Source organism: Podarcis liolepis, assembly GCF_965112155.1.
Source record: "Podarcis liolepis genome assembly, chromosome: 15".
NCBI classification, from domain to species: domain Eukaryota; kingdom Metazoa; phylum Chordata; class Lepidosauria; order Squamata; family Lacertidae; genus Podarcis; species Podarcis liolepis.
Window position 1 is genome coordinate 36,222,613 of NC_139566.1, and position 16,180 is coordinate 36,238,792.

The 16,180-nt window shown below is 42.1% G+C and overlaps 1 protein-coding gene across 10 annotated transcripts in view; it reads right to left on the reverse strand.

Annotated features, from left to right (window-relative positions):
* FBRSL1 (fibrosin like 1) overlaps nucleotides 1-16,180 on the reverse strand; it is a 791,959-nt gene that overhangs the window by 401,713 nt on the left and 374,066 nt on the right. For all 10 annotated transcript variants that reach the window (XM_083476390.1, XM_083476383.1, XM_083476387.1 and 7 more), the window contains one exon: nucleotides 13,726-13,761. In XM_083476390.1, coding sequence (XP_083332516.1) covers nucleotides 13,726-13,761 — 36 coding nt within the window. The remainder of the gene's footprint in view (nucleotides 1-13,725; nucleotides 13,762-16,180) is intronic.

Consider the following 16,180-nt stretch of genomic DNA (forward strand, 5'->3'; position numbering starts at 1 on the left):
TTACCAAAGAGCTAAAAAAAAAAAACCCAGTTGAAAAAATAGCTTTATGAAACCGCAATGTCTCTTTTAACTGTTGCCCAGGGATGGGCTGCAAAGATGAGGCAGCAGCTGTAATTGGAGGACAATTGTGAGCACAACAGCTACAAGCAGTTGCTGGGAAAGCTTAGACTAGCTTTTTGAAGCTGGCAATAAGAGCTGTCTCATGAACTCAGCCTGGCAACTCCAGAAGATTCGTTTTTCCAAACAATGGGGTTCACAGTAACCAAACAGCTGTTCGGCTTCCTGGTTGCCATGCTTGTGAGCCTCACAGCTGATAATAATCTGAGCCATTTCAACATAGGATGGTTAGCAGCAGGAAGTGAAGATGCAGTGGGGATGAATTGTGGCATGTCAGCAAAGTCACTTAAATAATGCAGACGGGAGACTAGAGTGAAAATCCTGAGGAAACTGAACAAATTGAAACTGTATAACTTGAGGAGAAAGTAACAGAGAAGTTTTTGTCTTTTTTACTTCAGGCCTTGTACATAGCAGGAAGATATTCAACCAACCATAGAGAGGGAAAACACAGCACTACGCAGACAATCAGAGCATGTGAAAGTGTTGGGAAAACGCCTGAGCAGCTTGGGTGGATAAAAATCCTAACAGAAAGACCCTCCCACTCTGCCTGGTTGCTATAAGCAATACCTCAACCCAACCCCATGGTTAGCTGACTGATAAGAGAATTAACCCTTAAGCTGCAGCTGAATGATCCCTGCTGTTGCACTCCCAACATGGTATAGTGTTTCACATCCCTACTTTCAACCCCATACACTGAATGCACTGTTGCTAGAAGTCAAGTGGCCTTAGTGACATATACAGTACAGTGGTACCTCGGGTTAAGTACTTAATTCGTTCTGGAGGTCCATTCTTAACCTGAAACTGTTCTTAACCTGAAGCACCACTTTAGCTAATGGTGCCTCCTCCTGCTGCCACGCCACCAGAGCACGATTTCTGTTCTCACCCTGAAGCAAAGTTCTTAACCCAAGGTACTAATTCTGGGTAAGCAGAGTTTGTAACCTGAAGCGTATGTAACCTGAAGCATATGTAACCCGAGGTACCACTGTACTGCCTTTCATCAGCCAAAGCTGCTTGTGTCAAGGTGTGGCCCCATTGGGCCACACAGGGCCTGGTTACAGTCATCCATGTTCTGGCAACCTCCAGGTGAAGACTGCTGCAATGCGTTGTACATTGGACTTCCTTTGAAGGCTGGCCAGAAACTGCAGTTTGTCCAAAGCACAGTTATCGAGCTACTAACTGGGATCAAGCACAGGGAACACATACAGTCAGCCCACAACTTGTGCAGGGGTTATGTTCTGGAGATTGCACCTAAAGCCAAAATCATGTTTTGTCAAAACACATTAGGTTCAATGGTGGGTGAGATTGCCAAAGTCATTTGTCCTGGAACTCCACCCCTTTTCTATCCCTTTTATTTTATTTTATTGCCACACACGTAAAGCTGAATGTGCAGAAGTTAAAGGCAAGTAAGTCACGAGCTTACTGTATCACCAACATTTAAAGAGCTCCACTGGTTCCTGACCCATTTATGAGCACAATTCAAAATGCTGGTGACTTACTTTTAAAGCTCTATCTTGTCCTTTGCAGGCCTTGGCTTTTAATTACTCTGCTATGAGACTCTTAATCTCAGGGTTGTGGGTTCGAGCCCCATGTTGGGCAAAATATTCCTGCATTGCTGGAGATTAGACTAGAGGACCACTGACAACTCTTTGGTTCTATTTTTTTAATTTTTTTAAATTTTATTAAATTCTTGCAAACTACAGCCAAGACATACAGACATTTAAAAGGTAAAAATAAAGAAATAGAAAAAAATAGAAAAGAAAAAGAATAGAAAATAGATATCAGATTAACACATATTAACATAAAAGAAACAAACTTACAGACGTAACACATTGGCTTCCTTCCATCTCGATTTAGGTTAGATAAACTTATAACCATTCTGCAGTTGTATTATAATAACTCTATACATCGTAGGTTTTAAATTCCGTCCACTGTTATTTTTTTAATTCCCAAATTACCTTCAATATAACTTAAAAATTTATTCCAATCATTCTTTAGTTTTACATTTTTTTGATGCCTGATCCTCTGTGTCAATCTCGCTAACTCTATATACTCAAATAATTTCGTCTCTTTGGTTCTATGATATCCCATATACGTTTCGTATATGGGATATCGTATATGATATCCTAGTATGTTTCCGAGCACAATTCAAAGTATTGGTGCTGACCTTTAAAGCTCTAAACGGCCTCAGTCCAGTATATCTGAAGGAGCGTCTCCACCCCCATCATTCTACCCGGACACTGAGGTCCAGTGCCGAGGGCCTTCTGGCGGTTCCCTCACTGCGAGAAGCCAAGTTACAGGGAACCAGGCAGATGTTCGATAAGGTGAGAATCGCCTCCTGGGTCCAATGTATAGCTTGAAAACGCAGCTCAGTAAAAACGAATCTTAGTGAGGCTCTCTGTAGATTCAACAGGTAACTGGCTCTCCTGATACTATTAACAACAGGTAACTGGCTCTCCTGATACTACATTTTCCAGGATTTTCTTTTTGGGGGTGTGTGTTTTAAATGTATGGTGCTCATGCAGCCTAAATCTCAGGAACCTTCTTTTCATATATGTGATAAATATACTACCTTTCTCATTCATATCATTTTTTTTGTACTTGCAGTAATCTAAAATAGCAAGACACCTGTAGTTTCCCCAGGGAAACTGTATTATTACAGTATTCCACTCTGATTCTCATATATGGGGAAACTATCTTAGCACATGGAAATGATGGGCATCCTTTGCTCATGCACTTACTAAACAGTCTAGATGTTCCTTTTGGTCTTTGCGGTACAAATCCAGTGCACAGAAACATAGGAAGTTGCTTTATGGGTCCATCTAGTTTAGTATTGTCTACACTCCAATGGCTCTCCAGGGTTTAGGGCAGCAGACATTCCTAGTTCTACCTAGAGATGCCACGGGTTGAACGTTGTATCTTTTGCATGCAAAGCAGTTGCTCTGCCACTGAGCTAAACACCTACAGGTGTGAGAATTGCAACTAGATAATGTATACAAAGCAGACTGTTGGTTGAGCTAGCTTAGTGTTGTCTACACTGAACAGTAATTAAGCTGACAGGGTTCTGCCAGGGATTGGAAACTGGGACCTTCTGTGTGCACAGAGAATGTTCTACCAGTAAGCTATGGTCCTTCCCCAAGAGTCTCTGCCTCTGGTATTTCCCTTGTTCTTGCAACCTTTTCATTTCATAGTTAAATAGGCCAACACAGCACACCATTTACCCCTTTTCTGCTCAACCTCAGCTGCTGTTGTCCAGTGTTGTTCCAACTTTAATGAACACAGAGAAACTGAAGTGGTGGTGGTAGGGACAAGCAAAATACAGAACAAAAACTAGCAAAGCATGGCACCCCCGCATGTTAATTTTCTATTATGAGTATGTCACAGCATGTGTACAACAAAAAGGCCATGGCTGCCTTTGCGTCATTAGCAGAAAAAGAAGCTAGGTACCAAGAACCTTTGCCTGGGTGGTCATAGCTCACGTTGACAACACGGACTTTGGACAGCAGGAAATAAATGGGGAAACACAAAGCCTCAGCTAACCCCACCTGAGCCTGCTTTAGAGGCAACATCAAATAGCAGTGCTGGCTTGCTGAGAAAGGAGGGCTCCCTCTGCTTCCTGTAATGCTTTTGTTTAGGAGAGAAAGAGAGAGGGCAAGCAACACACACAAGTAAGACACATCATTCTCAGAGTCTGTGTCTGCACCACCACTTGTTCAAAGGTCAGCATTGATTTGAGGCAGGTATTAACGTGCACTGCCTGAACTAACAGTGTATGGGAATTGGCATATACGCAGTGGTGTTAAAAACAGCACTGACCCAACCGTACCTGTTTGATGGGGGCAAGTTTGCTGGCTTCCCTTTCTACCTTAGCGGAAAGGTTTGGGTGTGGAAATACGTTTGTTCCTGCAAATTGTGTTAACCACAACTTTTCTATTTTCTTTTGGGGCTAGGAGAGAACTTAAGAGGGAGAATGAAGGCCAGAAACTATGGTTACACTTGCTTAGAGAGCAGCTAAGATGCACAGCAAATGGATAGGGGATGAAATACAAATATGAAAAAAGATTAACAAATTACAGTGGACACAGCTGAAGTGAATAAACATCTCTCCAATCAGGAGTGTGCTGGCTACTGCTGTTACTCCCATGAGCACATACTTTAGGTCCATGTAGAGGGCCTTCCTTCCAAAACAGGGTGCTTTCTACAATAATTTAAGCTTAACACCTGTCTCTTCATATGGACATCCCTCAAGGTATACCACCCTTCATGCAGCCCGCCTAAGAAGAAAGCCATGTTTGCCAAGGCTTTCCATTCTGTGTGTTTTTTTGGGGGGGGCAGGTGCAGTAAGAGCTTCTAGAGGAATAGGATCCTCGTAAGTTTTCCACCTACTGTCAAGGAAAGGTAAGGTGGCTGTCAGTAAGTACCAGCAGGGCGAAGTGGTGGCACTTCACCAACCTCCCATTATAAGCATTGTTGCTGCAGCTTATGAGGAGATGTGCAGAGGCACATTCAGCAGGGTGCAAACACACCATTGGGAACATCAGATTGGCCCCACCAGTTTATTTGCACTTACCCTCCTGGTAAGCTGCGGCAATACCTGTGATAGGAGGTCAGATAAGCACCGACCCCCATGCATTCTAATTTACAGAGCACAACCCTCTATTTAAAGAATTCCTCATTTTGAAGGGCTGTCTGGCCCAAGTTGGGTTTAAAGATAAATAACAACAAGAAGGGGGAAAAGAAGGGCAGCCTTGAAGCTGCCCATCAGCAAACTGAGAAGGCATGCAAAGTCACTTGGTCACAGTCACCTCCACTCTGGTGAGATCACTGAGATGTACTGCATTTCTATTTAAACAGCAGTGACTATATCTAAAGTTGCATCTATGGCCGGTATTCAATTAAGTTTTACTCAGAGCAGACACATTGAAATTAATGGACCTAACTTAGCCATGGGACATGGGTGGCGCTGTGGGTTAAACCACGGAGCCTAGGGCTTGCCAATCAGAAGGTCGGCGGTTCAAGTCCCTGTGATGGGGTGAGCTCCCGTTGCTCAGTCCCTGCTCCTGCCAACCTAGCAGTTGAAAGCATGCAATGCAAGTAGATAAATAGGGAAGGTAAATGGCATTTCTGTGCACTGCTCTGGTTTGCCAGAAGTGGCTTAGTCATGCTGGCCACATGACCCGGAAGCTGTACGCTGGCTCCCTCGGCTGGTAAAGCGAGATGAGCGCCGCAACCCCAGAGTCAGCTACGACTGGACCTAACGGTCAGGGGTCCCTTTACCTTTACCTTAGCCATGCTCATTAATTTTGATGGGTCTGCTTTGAGTACAGCTTAGCTGAATACCACTCTCTATATATACAAATTACTACATGCAAATTGGTGTCCTTTCCAGGCCTTGGCTTTTATTCTCTGCTATGAGACTCTTAACCTCAGGGTCATAGGGTTCGAGCCCCACTTTGGGCAAAATATGCCTATATTGCTGGAAGCTGGACTAGACAACCATCGTTGTCTTGAATGGAGCTATTTATTTCCACAGCAAACCTGCAGCAATGAATTTTGGGAGCCTTTGTGAAGATGTGCTTGTCTTAACATAGTAGCTTTCTTTATTGACAGCTTACAGATGAGGTTCCCCTCTCTCTGCCCTAACTTCCTCCCTTTAAAAAGATGTGGTTAAAAAAAAAAAGAAATCAGAAAAGGGGTCACATACCATCCACGCCTTGAAGGGTTTCAAGAAGATCACCACGTCAGAAAGGCTACATTTGCATGAAAACTTGTAGGTTTATGTAAATCAAAATCATCCAATTATGCTCAGGCATAATAAACAAAGGAGTGTGTGTGTTGTATCTGCCTCAGCAAAACAGCCTTTTAGCAATGCCTCAAAATGCTGAGACTGATGTAGATACCCAGTTTTGGGGAAGGGGAAGGGGAAGGGGAGAGTCAGTCTCTCTCTCTCTCTCTCTCTCTCTCTCTCTCTGTGTGTGTGTGTGTGTGTGAGATTTTGGGGATGAGTGACAATTTATGGGACAATTGATCATTATTAAAAGCAGAACACAGTTTAATTGGAAACAGAGGGAGGTTATTTTGAAAGAGAATTAATGCAACCAATAAACCAAAAATATACTTTATGAGAGACGTAGCAGGGTCCACATGTCTACTTGCATAATGCAGAGAACACTCCGCCTGGCACTAGGCCTGGGACACAGCAGCAGCCTCAGAGCTTCTGCTTCATTTTTATTTTATTTTTGCATTCTCCTAGTCTTTATGGTTCCCCTGCAGAGGCTATACAAGCAGTATCTAATAGTGTATAGCGACTCCAGACTGTCCTATCGAGAGCAAGGAATGCAGTGCCAATGCCCAATATTGCTACCTGGGTTCTCTTCCCCCATAGCTTTTGTTTCCTGGCTGCTTGCTTCCTAGGGGCGGGCCATAGCTCAGTGGTAGAGCACCCTGGGCCTTATCAAGTTATACTTCTAAGTTATGCAGTTACTTTTCTAAGACAAGCATGATTTCAGCGGCATTGTATTGCCGGGGGAGGGACATTATATTATTTATTTATTTTTGTTTCTGTCGTTTATTGATTCTGTTTTTGCTAGAGGAACTGGGTTTATGTTTTGTTTTTTACAAAGAAAAATGTGATACAATTTAAAACAAACAAACATTACTTTAGTCTTTTCTGGATTAAGATTTGTTTGCTTGGCTCCCCTAAAGGCGATCCCTATAGGCACTGAGGATGCACAGAGATTGCATTTTGGGAAGGAGCAACAAAGCAGAGTTGTAAAAGAAATCAACAAAGCGCCTTTATGTATATCAGTTCGCAATGTGTCTAAAGAGGTGTTTCACTGAAGTGAGAATTGAGTGGATGGAGTGATGAGGTGGGTACAAGGAGACTAAAGTTACTGTGAATGTGGGGGTTGTGTGTGTTTGGATTAGTTTTGTGTAGTGTGAATGTGTACTTTGCATAGTGTGAATGTGTAAGCTAAGTGGTTTTGGTGACTGTATTAGATTTTTTTAAAAAAAGTATTTGATGATATTCTGTATTTTATGATAGTGTAATTACACTGAATTTTGATGCATGCTTTTTGTGGTTCCTAGGCTTTTTCTGTTGTTTTTGTCCATGGAGTCTTCTTGGCAAGGATACTGGAGTGGCTTGCTAGTTCCTTCTCCAGGTGGATCACATTTAGTCTAAACTCTCGGCTATGACCTGTCTGTCTTGGGTGGCCCTGCAGAGCATAGCTCATAGCTTCTCTGAGCTATTCAAGCCCCTTCGCCATGACAAGGCAGTGATCCATGAAGGAGCAGTCATGAAATTAAAAGTCGCCTGCTTCTTGGGAGAAAAGCAATGACAAACCTAGACAGCATCTTAAAAAGCAGAAACATCACCTTGCCAACAAAGGTCTGTATAGTTAAAGCTATGGTTTTCCCAGTAGTAATGTATGGAAGTGAGAACTGGACCATAAAGAAGGCTGATTCCCGAAGAATTGATGCTTTTGAATTATGGTGCTGGAGGAGACTCTTGAGAGCCCCATGGACTGCAAGAAGATCAAACCTATCCGTTCTGAAGGAAATCAGCCCTGAGTGCTCAGTGGAAGGACAGATCCTGAAGCTGAGGCTCCAATACTTTGGCCACCTCATGAGAAGAGAAGACTCCCTGGAAAAGACCCTGATGCTGGGAAAGATGGAGGGCACAAGGAGAAGGGGACGACAGAGGACGAGATGGTTGGACAGTGTTCTCAAAGCTACGAACATGAGTTTGACCAAACTTCAGGAGGCAGTGGAAAACATGGCGTGCTTTGGTCCATGGGGTCACAAAGAGTCGGACACAACTAAACAAAAACAAGTTTTTTTCTGTAAATTGTTTAGATATATTTATTATGTTAACTAAAGTGTGTAATTATGATTATTAGTAGGTTGTTTGATTTTGAATGTGGATTTTTTTTTAAAAAAAATTCTTATACTGATTCCTTTTTCTTGTGATTTGTAAACCACTTAGAGGTTTTTGTTGAACTATGAAGCAATATATGAATTAGCTATATAAAATAAATAAGTACATTTGTATTATGATATTTTTCATCTGGCTCTGTGCGAAATGCAGACAGGCCACATCATGTAGAACTGCAAAAGTTGCATGTGTGGGATTACCCTCAAGTTCTACATTTTATGCTATGTTTCTTGCAGGTAATGTCTGGCAAGAAGCAGCATATTTTAGGGACCTTGAGAATGCCACTGTTAAAAAAGTGGCTTGGTACTTAAGGAGACAAAAAAATAAAATAAAACCCAAACAAAAACAAAAAACGAACCTAACCCCAAAATATCAGAAGAATGAACCCCCCTGTATTATCTTCAGAGTTCCTTATGGAATTGAATGGTAGTTAGACCTGGTGGCATCAGAGAAATAATGGATTCTTGCCTTATGACACATCCATTTAGAAACGGTGCCAAACTCCAGAAGTAAACAGCTTCCTCAACAGCTGGCCCATGATCAGGCAGAAGGTAGTTTAATGGAGAAGCAACACATTGTGCACACCAGCAGTTTCTCAACCTCTCAGACCTAACGGTGGAGATGGGTAGTTTTAGACTCTGGACTTAATGGCCCTGTTTATCCCACTCCATATTTCAACAGCAACAAATATTGCTTTACACATTTCAGTGTACAGTTACAATGTACATTACAATGGAACAATATATAATATATAGGATTGGCTTTGAATGTGGTAAACCAGGAATGCTGCAATTGGGAGCCTCCATCTCACTGTGATAATGAACATTTATCTATTGCATAAAATATATATACTGCTTGATTGCAAGAAAGAAAGAAAAAACTCAAAGCAATTTACAAAAAGAACAAAGCAATAAAATTATCAATAAAACCGTTAAAATATTCAAATAGTAATTAAAATCAACAATGAACTAAAAACAAATTAAAACACATGCTAACATTCTACATACCTGGGTAGGCTTGCCTAAACATACGTGTTTTTCATAGAATCATAGAACTGTAGAATTGGAAGGGACCATGAGGTTCATATTGTCAAACCCCCAGTAATACAGATATCATTTTGCCCAACACGGAGCTCAAACCCACAAACCTGAGATTAAGAGTCTCGTGCTCTACTGGCTGAGCTATCCCAGGTGGGATAGCAGGCAATGAAAATGGCACACGGAGGAGGCCTGCCAGATGTCATGGCATCATATAATTGTAGAGTTAGAAAGGATCCTGAGGGTCATCTAGTCTATCCCTTGCAATGCTAGAATCTCAACTATGTCATACATGACAGATTGCCATCCAACCTCTGCTTAAAAACCTATAGGAAGAAGAGTCCACCACCTGTCGTGGAAGTCCGTTCCACTGTCGAACAGCTCTTACTGTCAGAAAGTTTGTCCTGATGTTTAGTTGGAATCTCCTTTCTTCTAACTTCAACCCACTGGTTTGGGTCATATAGCATCCGGAGCAGAAGGAAACAAGCTTGTTCCATCCTCTATGTGACAGCCCCTTAGATATCTGAAGATGGCTATCTGCTCTCAGTCTCCTCTTTACGGCAGCGAGGGTGAGTGCTGCCACACTAAAATATTGATTTCTGAGAAATGTGGATCATGTATTCTGAGGCACCTGTAACAGTGCCAGTTCAAAGACTGCAGCAGTTGGGTAGACAGATATGAGATAAGGCAATCTCGTAAGTGAACGGGTCCAAAGTTGTTAAGGGCTTTATATACTAATAGTAACACCTTGAACTTGGCCCAGTAGCAAATCAGCAACCAGTGTAGTCTCTGAGCACAGGTGTTACATGCTGAAGTGTCTCACGCCTGTCAGCAATAATGATGCAATAACAGTAGCTTCTGGATCACGAGTGCATTGCATTCCCTTTACATTGAAATGAATGACATGGAATAACGTGATAACAATCTAATTTATGTATGTTATGTGATTAGTTATGCAAATTCAGCAAGTTATGTAATTTTGCCACAGCAGACAGTGGGACAAATGATGTACTTTTTCACAGAAGATCAACTGGGCACATTTCCCTTTATTATTTTTCATCACTATTCAAAACAGCCCCATGGCTCAGATTAGTAACAACAAATTTATACACACTAGTTCATGTAGAAAATAAAAGAAAGAATGTGTATGGCAGGTGGTGAGAGGGAAGCAATCTATGATCTTAAATCCCTCACACTCACACACAAACTGAATTCTTCCCACCTTGCAGAAATTTACCAGGTTCCTTATTGATGCTGAATTCTAATTTCACAAGGAATGGAAGTTGTGGGAAAGGAAGTGGTGGTGATGAGGGGATTGTTATGTGAAATTGTTTACCCCCTTGGAAACAATATCAATTTTTGCAATTTTTGGAGAGAGGGACTGCAAAATTATATTAAAATATTCACCTATTCCCAAGTGAGGGCCCTCACTTTGACTTGGCTTTGTGACATCACCATACTAGCTATGTGATTCTTGGCCAATTGAACTGCATAATCAACAAGAAGGATCACACTCTTATTGAAATGAAGTATCACCAAAACAGCTGCTTAAAACCAATGAAAACAAAAGCAACAAAACAAAACAAAAATCAGGACAAATAAAAAAAGACCCAGTATGAAAAAGGAAATGTTTTATGGTTTGGCAGAACATTTTCAGGCCCATGAAATGCCTTTTTTTGCATCAAGGAAGTTCACACACACACACACACACACACACACACACACACACTATGCTCAGGCGATGTGTGAACCCTAATGCTCACAGCCCACGTTGGGTGTGTGTGTGGAATCTCTACAGACCACAGTTTGAGGTATCAGTGCTTATTACTCAATCTCTTTATAGCCCAGCAATCAAGAAACAAACTTATCAGGACTCCAGTGGCTTTCAGATAAACAGCTCTATACTTCTACATGCCTGTTTGTTCAGCAGATCAAAAGGAACTTCTCATGAAGGGAGATAAAAATGCCTGCCCATGATTTATTAACACCAGGGTGGTGGCAAGGCCTCTGACCTTTTTCCATTAAGCTCTCTCTCTCTCTTACACACACACACACACACACACACACACACACGAGAGAAAGAGAGAGAGAGAGAGAGAGAGAGAGAGAGAGAGAGAGAGAGAGAGAGACACTCTACAAGTGGAGTTGTTCCTCCCACACTTCTCACTACCAGCCCAAGGCAAAAGGTTTACTTCATTCACTCAAACATAAACTGAAAACCTGACCACAATTATTCTGCTTTGCATACTGTTGGCAATTGGTGCTTGAGGAAAAAAGCCATCCCCCACCCAAATAAAAAAATCAGGAGATAAGCTTGAATGTTTCCCTGGTAGACACAATGATTTCAAAATTCCCGCCAGACTCAAGAATTCTCTAAAAACATTCAAAACCACACTTAATGATGAGTGACACTGTGAGAGGTTGTGCTGCTGCCATTCACCATACAAAGATAGTCCATCCAGGCATCATTCCAAGCACTGGCCATCTGAAATATGTACCCCGAATTGTAAAAAACCTTTTCCAGTTACAGCTTTTGCAACCATAGTTACTACTGGCAATTAGAGATGCTAAAATGAATTAAGATTTCCTTCTCTCTTTCTCTTTCACACTGGCAAGGGAATTAATTTAAGGCTTCAGTGAGAGCAGTCAAAAGGAGACAGGACTTGTCTGATGCTATTTGGCAGTCAGCTTTGGTTCACTTCGTTCAGTGCTATTTGCTTCTCCTTCTCTTTTTAAGAAAGCTACTATGATCAAAATTAAGATTCAGAAGCACAAGTAAAAACCCAGACAATATTTGCTTTATCTGGCAATTATGATTTCAAACCATCTCATCCCTTCCCTCTGAATGAGCAACCACCCACAGCAATTTTACAAAATACAGGTGGAAGCGAATACAGTTCCAGCTGTATAGGTGGAATTACAGAATACCACCTTGTTCTTACACCACTATTTATTTACTTAGTAAGTATGTGTTCAGTAGCAATCTACCTGGATACAGAGTGCTCTTTTACTTTTTTTTTAAGGAATAAAAGAATCAAGAACAGCCCCAGAATCACACTATGGTAACTCAGAGTTGATGGCCAGATATTTATGAATGTTGTTGTTGCAAACATTTTTGAACTTGGTTTTATCACATGGCATTGCACATTTGGCAAGTCAAAATCTGAAAGTCAGAATGTTTATCTAAATGTATTTTTATTCTGCCCTTCATAAAAGATTGATTTTATGGCCCATTCTGCACATAACACTGGACCATACGAGAGTAGTAGCTTGCCCCAAGCCCATACACTTCCCCTCCTGCTCTACAGTGGCTGTGAGAAGAACAGAAGTATCTGTTTCCTGTTTGAAACTACCCAGTGTCTGTTGTTTCATACAAACTGAGGCGTGGACTCTGGTTAGTTTAAATCTGGAATAGGGACTCCTGCTCCCATCAACTTCAGCCAGAATGGCCAATGGTCAGGAATGATGGGAGGTGTTGTACAAAAATCTCTAGAAAGCCGCAGGTTCCCCACCCGCAATTTAGAGAAACTGTGGATTGTTGAAACAACTCAGGATCAAAGAACACTAGATTGCAAGAGGGGCGAGTACACAACCCCAAGACTCGTCCACTTAACACTAAACTATGGTTTAGTAAATCAATCTGGCTAACCTGATCCAGAAAAACACACCCACCCCACTCACACATGAAAACAAAGTTCACCACAGCCAATCACAAACAAACAACCACACCCTAGGCCAACGCCAACCTCTCTCACTACCAAAGGAATACAAGCGAATAGTAAAGAGGACCCACACAATTGATGGTTACACAAACCCCACACAGACACTAAGTAGAATTGCCACCCGATCCCACCCCACTCACCATGCCCCCCTCCACATCTTTCCCCATTTTCTTCCTACTTTAACACTAATGTCTCAACAAATGAAACTGATCTGTAGAAAATGTAACTTGAAAAAGAGACATTGCGCATACTTTTGTAAACCAAGAAATCTTTCATAAAAATATATTTTTAAAAAATCAAATATCAAATAGTATTATGTCTGAAATAAGCCAATAGTTTTGAAGCAAGCCTGTTTCAGAAATAACAAGTCCAGGTTGTAGGCTGTAAGTGCTGTTACTTTCAGGAAAGAAAACATCTTTGTACAAGCACTTTCAGGCAAAAACAAATTCAAGGGAACTCCATCACATTTGACTGATTCTTTCCTCTCCATTTTTGGAGTTGGAGAGAATTCATATGAGCTGGTGAAGCCAACATTACAGTCAAACGTATGTGCATATGTTCAACTGGACATAAAATGTAACGTGGCAAAATGGGACAATAAAAGGCTGGTTTGGCCTTACACTGAGAAAGTCAAAGGTATGCTGCAGGCAATCTGTGATCTTTGGATTTGTAGATACATGGTTTGCATGAATGGAAAAGCAGAACAATAAAACTGGAAAGGCTCAGAAAACAAACTGTTTTAATACTCTCTCATGCAGAGAGAGGTGGTTTAGCAATGTGGCTGCGCTTTTCTCAAAGCCTCTTTTGCATGCTCTGTATTCCCACAGCGTAGATGAACATGTAACAGGTAATGTAATCTTCCACAATCAAACAGCGATAGAAGTGAAATCGAATAATTAGCTATAAGGTGACTTACCGAATAACCTTTTCCTGAAAGTGATTGAGCAGAACTCTGTGGAAAGAAAAGGTACATCAGTGTAAGTAACAAAGGGAGTTATGCGTAATGTCACGAAAAATTGCAAGTTTCCCTCTCCATGCAATTGCAAAGTGCCATTTCCTAGGTAACTCTTATCAAGATCCAGGAATGCTGCTGCCAATCACCCCACACTTGTAAAAAGATGCAAATTTACATGCAGGTCTCATTTGAAGACAGACTCAGGTTTTGCCAAGGAAGCAGGCCCAATAGCCCTTGAACATGCATAGCTTCATAAAGCAGACTGCTACATAGTAAGGTCATTGGTTCATCTAGCCAAGCGATCATCTTCTACAGTTCACAGCAATGAAGCCTCAGCTACAGGTCTTTCCTAGGCAATAGGAGATGTAAGTTCATGGCTCAGTGGTAGAGCATATGCTTTACATTCAGATGGTCCCAGGTTCAATACCCAGGTAGATAACTGAGATAGACCCCTGTCTGAATCCATGGAGAGCTGTTGCCAATGAGTGCAGGTGAGGTAGTAGGGTATCTATGGCCCTCCAAATTTCATTTAACTCCCATCAGCCCCAGTAAACATGGCCAATGGCCAGGTTGTGTGGAGTTGTAGTCTAGCAAAATCTGGAAGGCCACAGTTCCCTACCCCTGGTATAGAAAAGAGTGATGGACTGACTCAACAGGAGGCTGCTTCCTTTAAAATCTATCACTGTGGGGAGCTGGTTAGCATATAATGGGTTGCCTTATACTGAATTAATTCTAGCCAGGCACCGTGCATTCTCGCTCTCCCAAGATCATTCGCATTTGTGAAACCAGATACTGGATTGGGGGGGGCATTCTATAGACTACAGATCTAATTTGGGACCTCCTACTCGCTTCTATAGTTCAGGCCCAATCCCTATAGTAACCCTTTCCATGTTTCCAGTTACTACAATCCTTGTACAACTTGTGCTAAAGGTGCTTCTACCCATCTGGCACCAACCCCATTTATGAGTTGTATCCAATTAAGGCCTACTCACTAGCCCTATTAAAATTCACAGACCTAAGTTAGTTAGGACTGCCTTGTGGGACATCTTCAGGAGAAGAAAAGGCTTAGGAGTAAACTCTACACAAATCTCAAGTGGAGTCCCTAAGACAGTTGGATGGCTTCTTGTATGTCTCTTTCCGGCAGCCAAGATGGTGTCAAATGCATTGTTCTACTTTCCTTTGGACTACATCAGTGAGGCTGAGAGGGGGGTCTTGTCATATGGCCAGCCCAGGTTCTGCATACACATTGCCCAGGTTTGTGCCCCAGAGAGGTCATTCTGGAGCTATTAACACAGCAAAAACAATGTGGGAGGCAGTAGTTATGAGTTACTGGTCTCTGTAGTCACAGTGGACGCTGTGATTCTCCAGCAGTTTGACTTTGCCCCAGGAGGCACAATCCTTTTGAGACAGACAGATGCCAACAACAAAAAACTCTGAGTAGGACAAACACTGGACACAATCATTTATTTTTCTGTGCATTTATGCAATACCAACAATATTCTATTCTATTGCTAACTGATTTTATTTTGTGTGTGTAATTTTATTACAGTCAAACCTCGGTTGTCAAACGTAATCTGTTCTGGAAGACAGTTCAACTTCCGAAACATTTGACAACTGAGCCACGGTTTCCAATTGGTTGCAAGAGCTTCTTGCACTCAAGTGGAAGCTGTGTCGGAAGTTCGGGTTCTGAAAAACGTTCGAAAACCGGAGCATTTACTTCCGGGTTTTCGGCATTCGGGAGCCGAAAGGTTCGAAAACGGAGCCGTTCAAGAACCGAGGTTTGACTGAATTATATTTTATTTGCAAATTGCTTTAGGGCTTTTCAGTAGAAAGTAACATGACTGGATAGCTCAGTTGGTTAGAGTGTGGTGCTGATAATGCCAAGGGTGCAGGTCCAATCCCTACATAGGACAGCTGCAATGCAGGGGGTTGGACTAGATGATCATCAGGGTGCCTTCCAATTCTACAATTCTATGAAATTTAATATTAACCTAACATCACCTTTTTAAAAAGAAAAGGGGAGGGGGATTGTGGTAAGAATTCACCTCTACACCACCTTGTTTGTTACCCAGGTGAGGAACAACCACCTTTTGAATAAACCACATGCCAGGAAACTGACATCAGAGCAACAGGCGAAGGAGAGGCTCTCCGATTCTGCAGGGGAAGGTACAAGCACTAGGGGGAGACGCAGCTTGATGGAGGGGGAAGGAAATCAGCGTAACACCAAAGATCCAGGAGAGCAAATGGGAGAAGCGGTGGAAGGGCTCCGGGATTCTTCCTTGGAAGTCAGTGAGGAGAGCCCTCGTCCTCCACTACCCACGCCCTCCTTGCGCAGGAGACTCCCGCGCAATGAGAGGCGGAGACGATTAGGAGTCAAACAACTCTTATGCTGGCAACGGTTTAAGAGACGCCCACA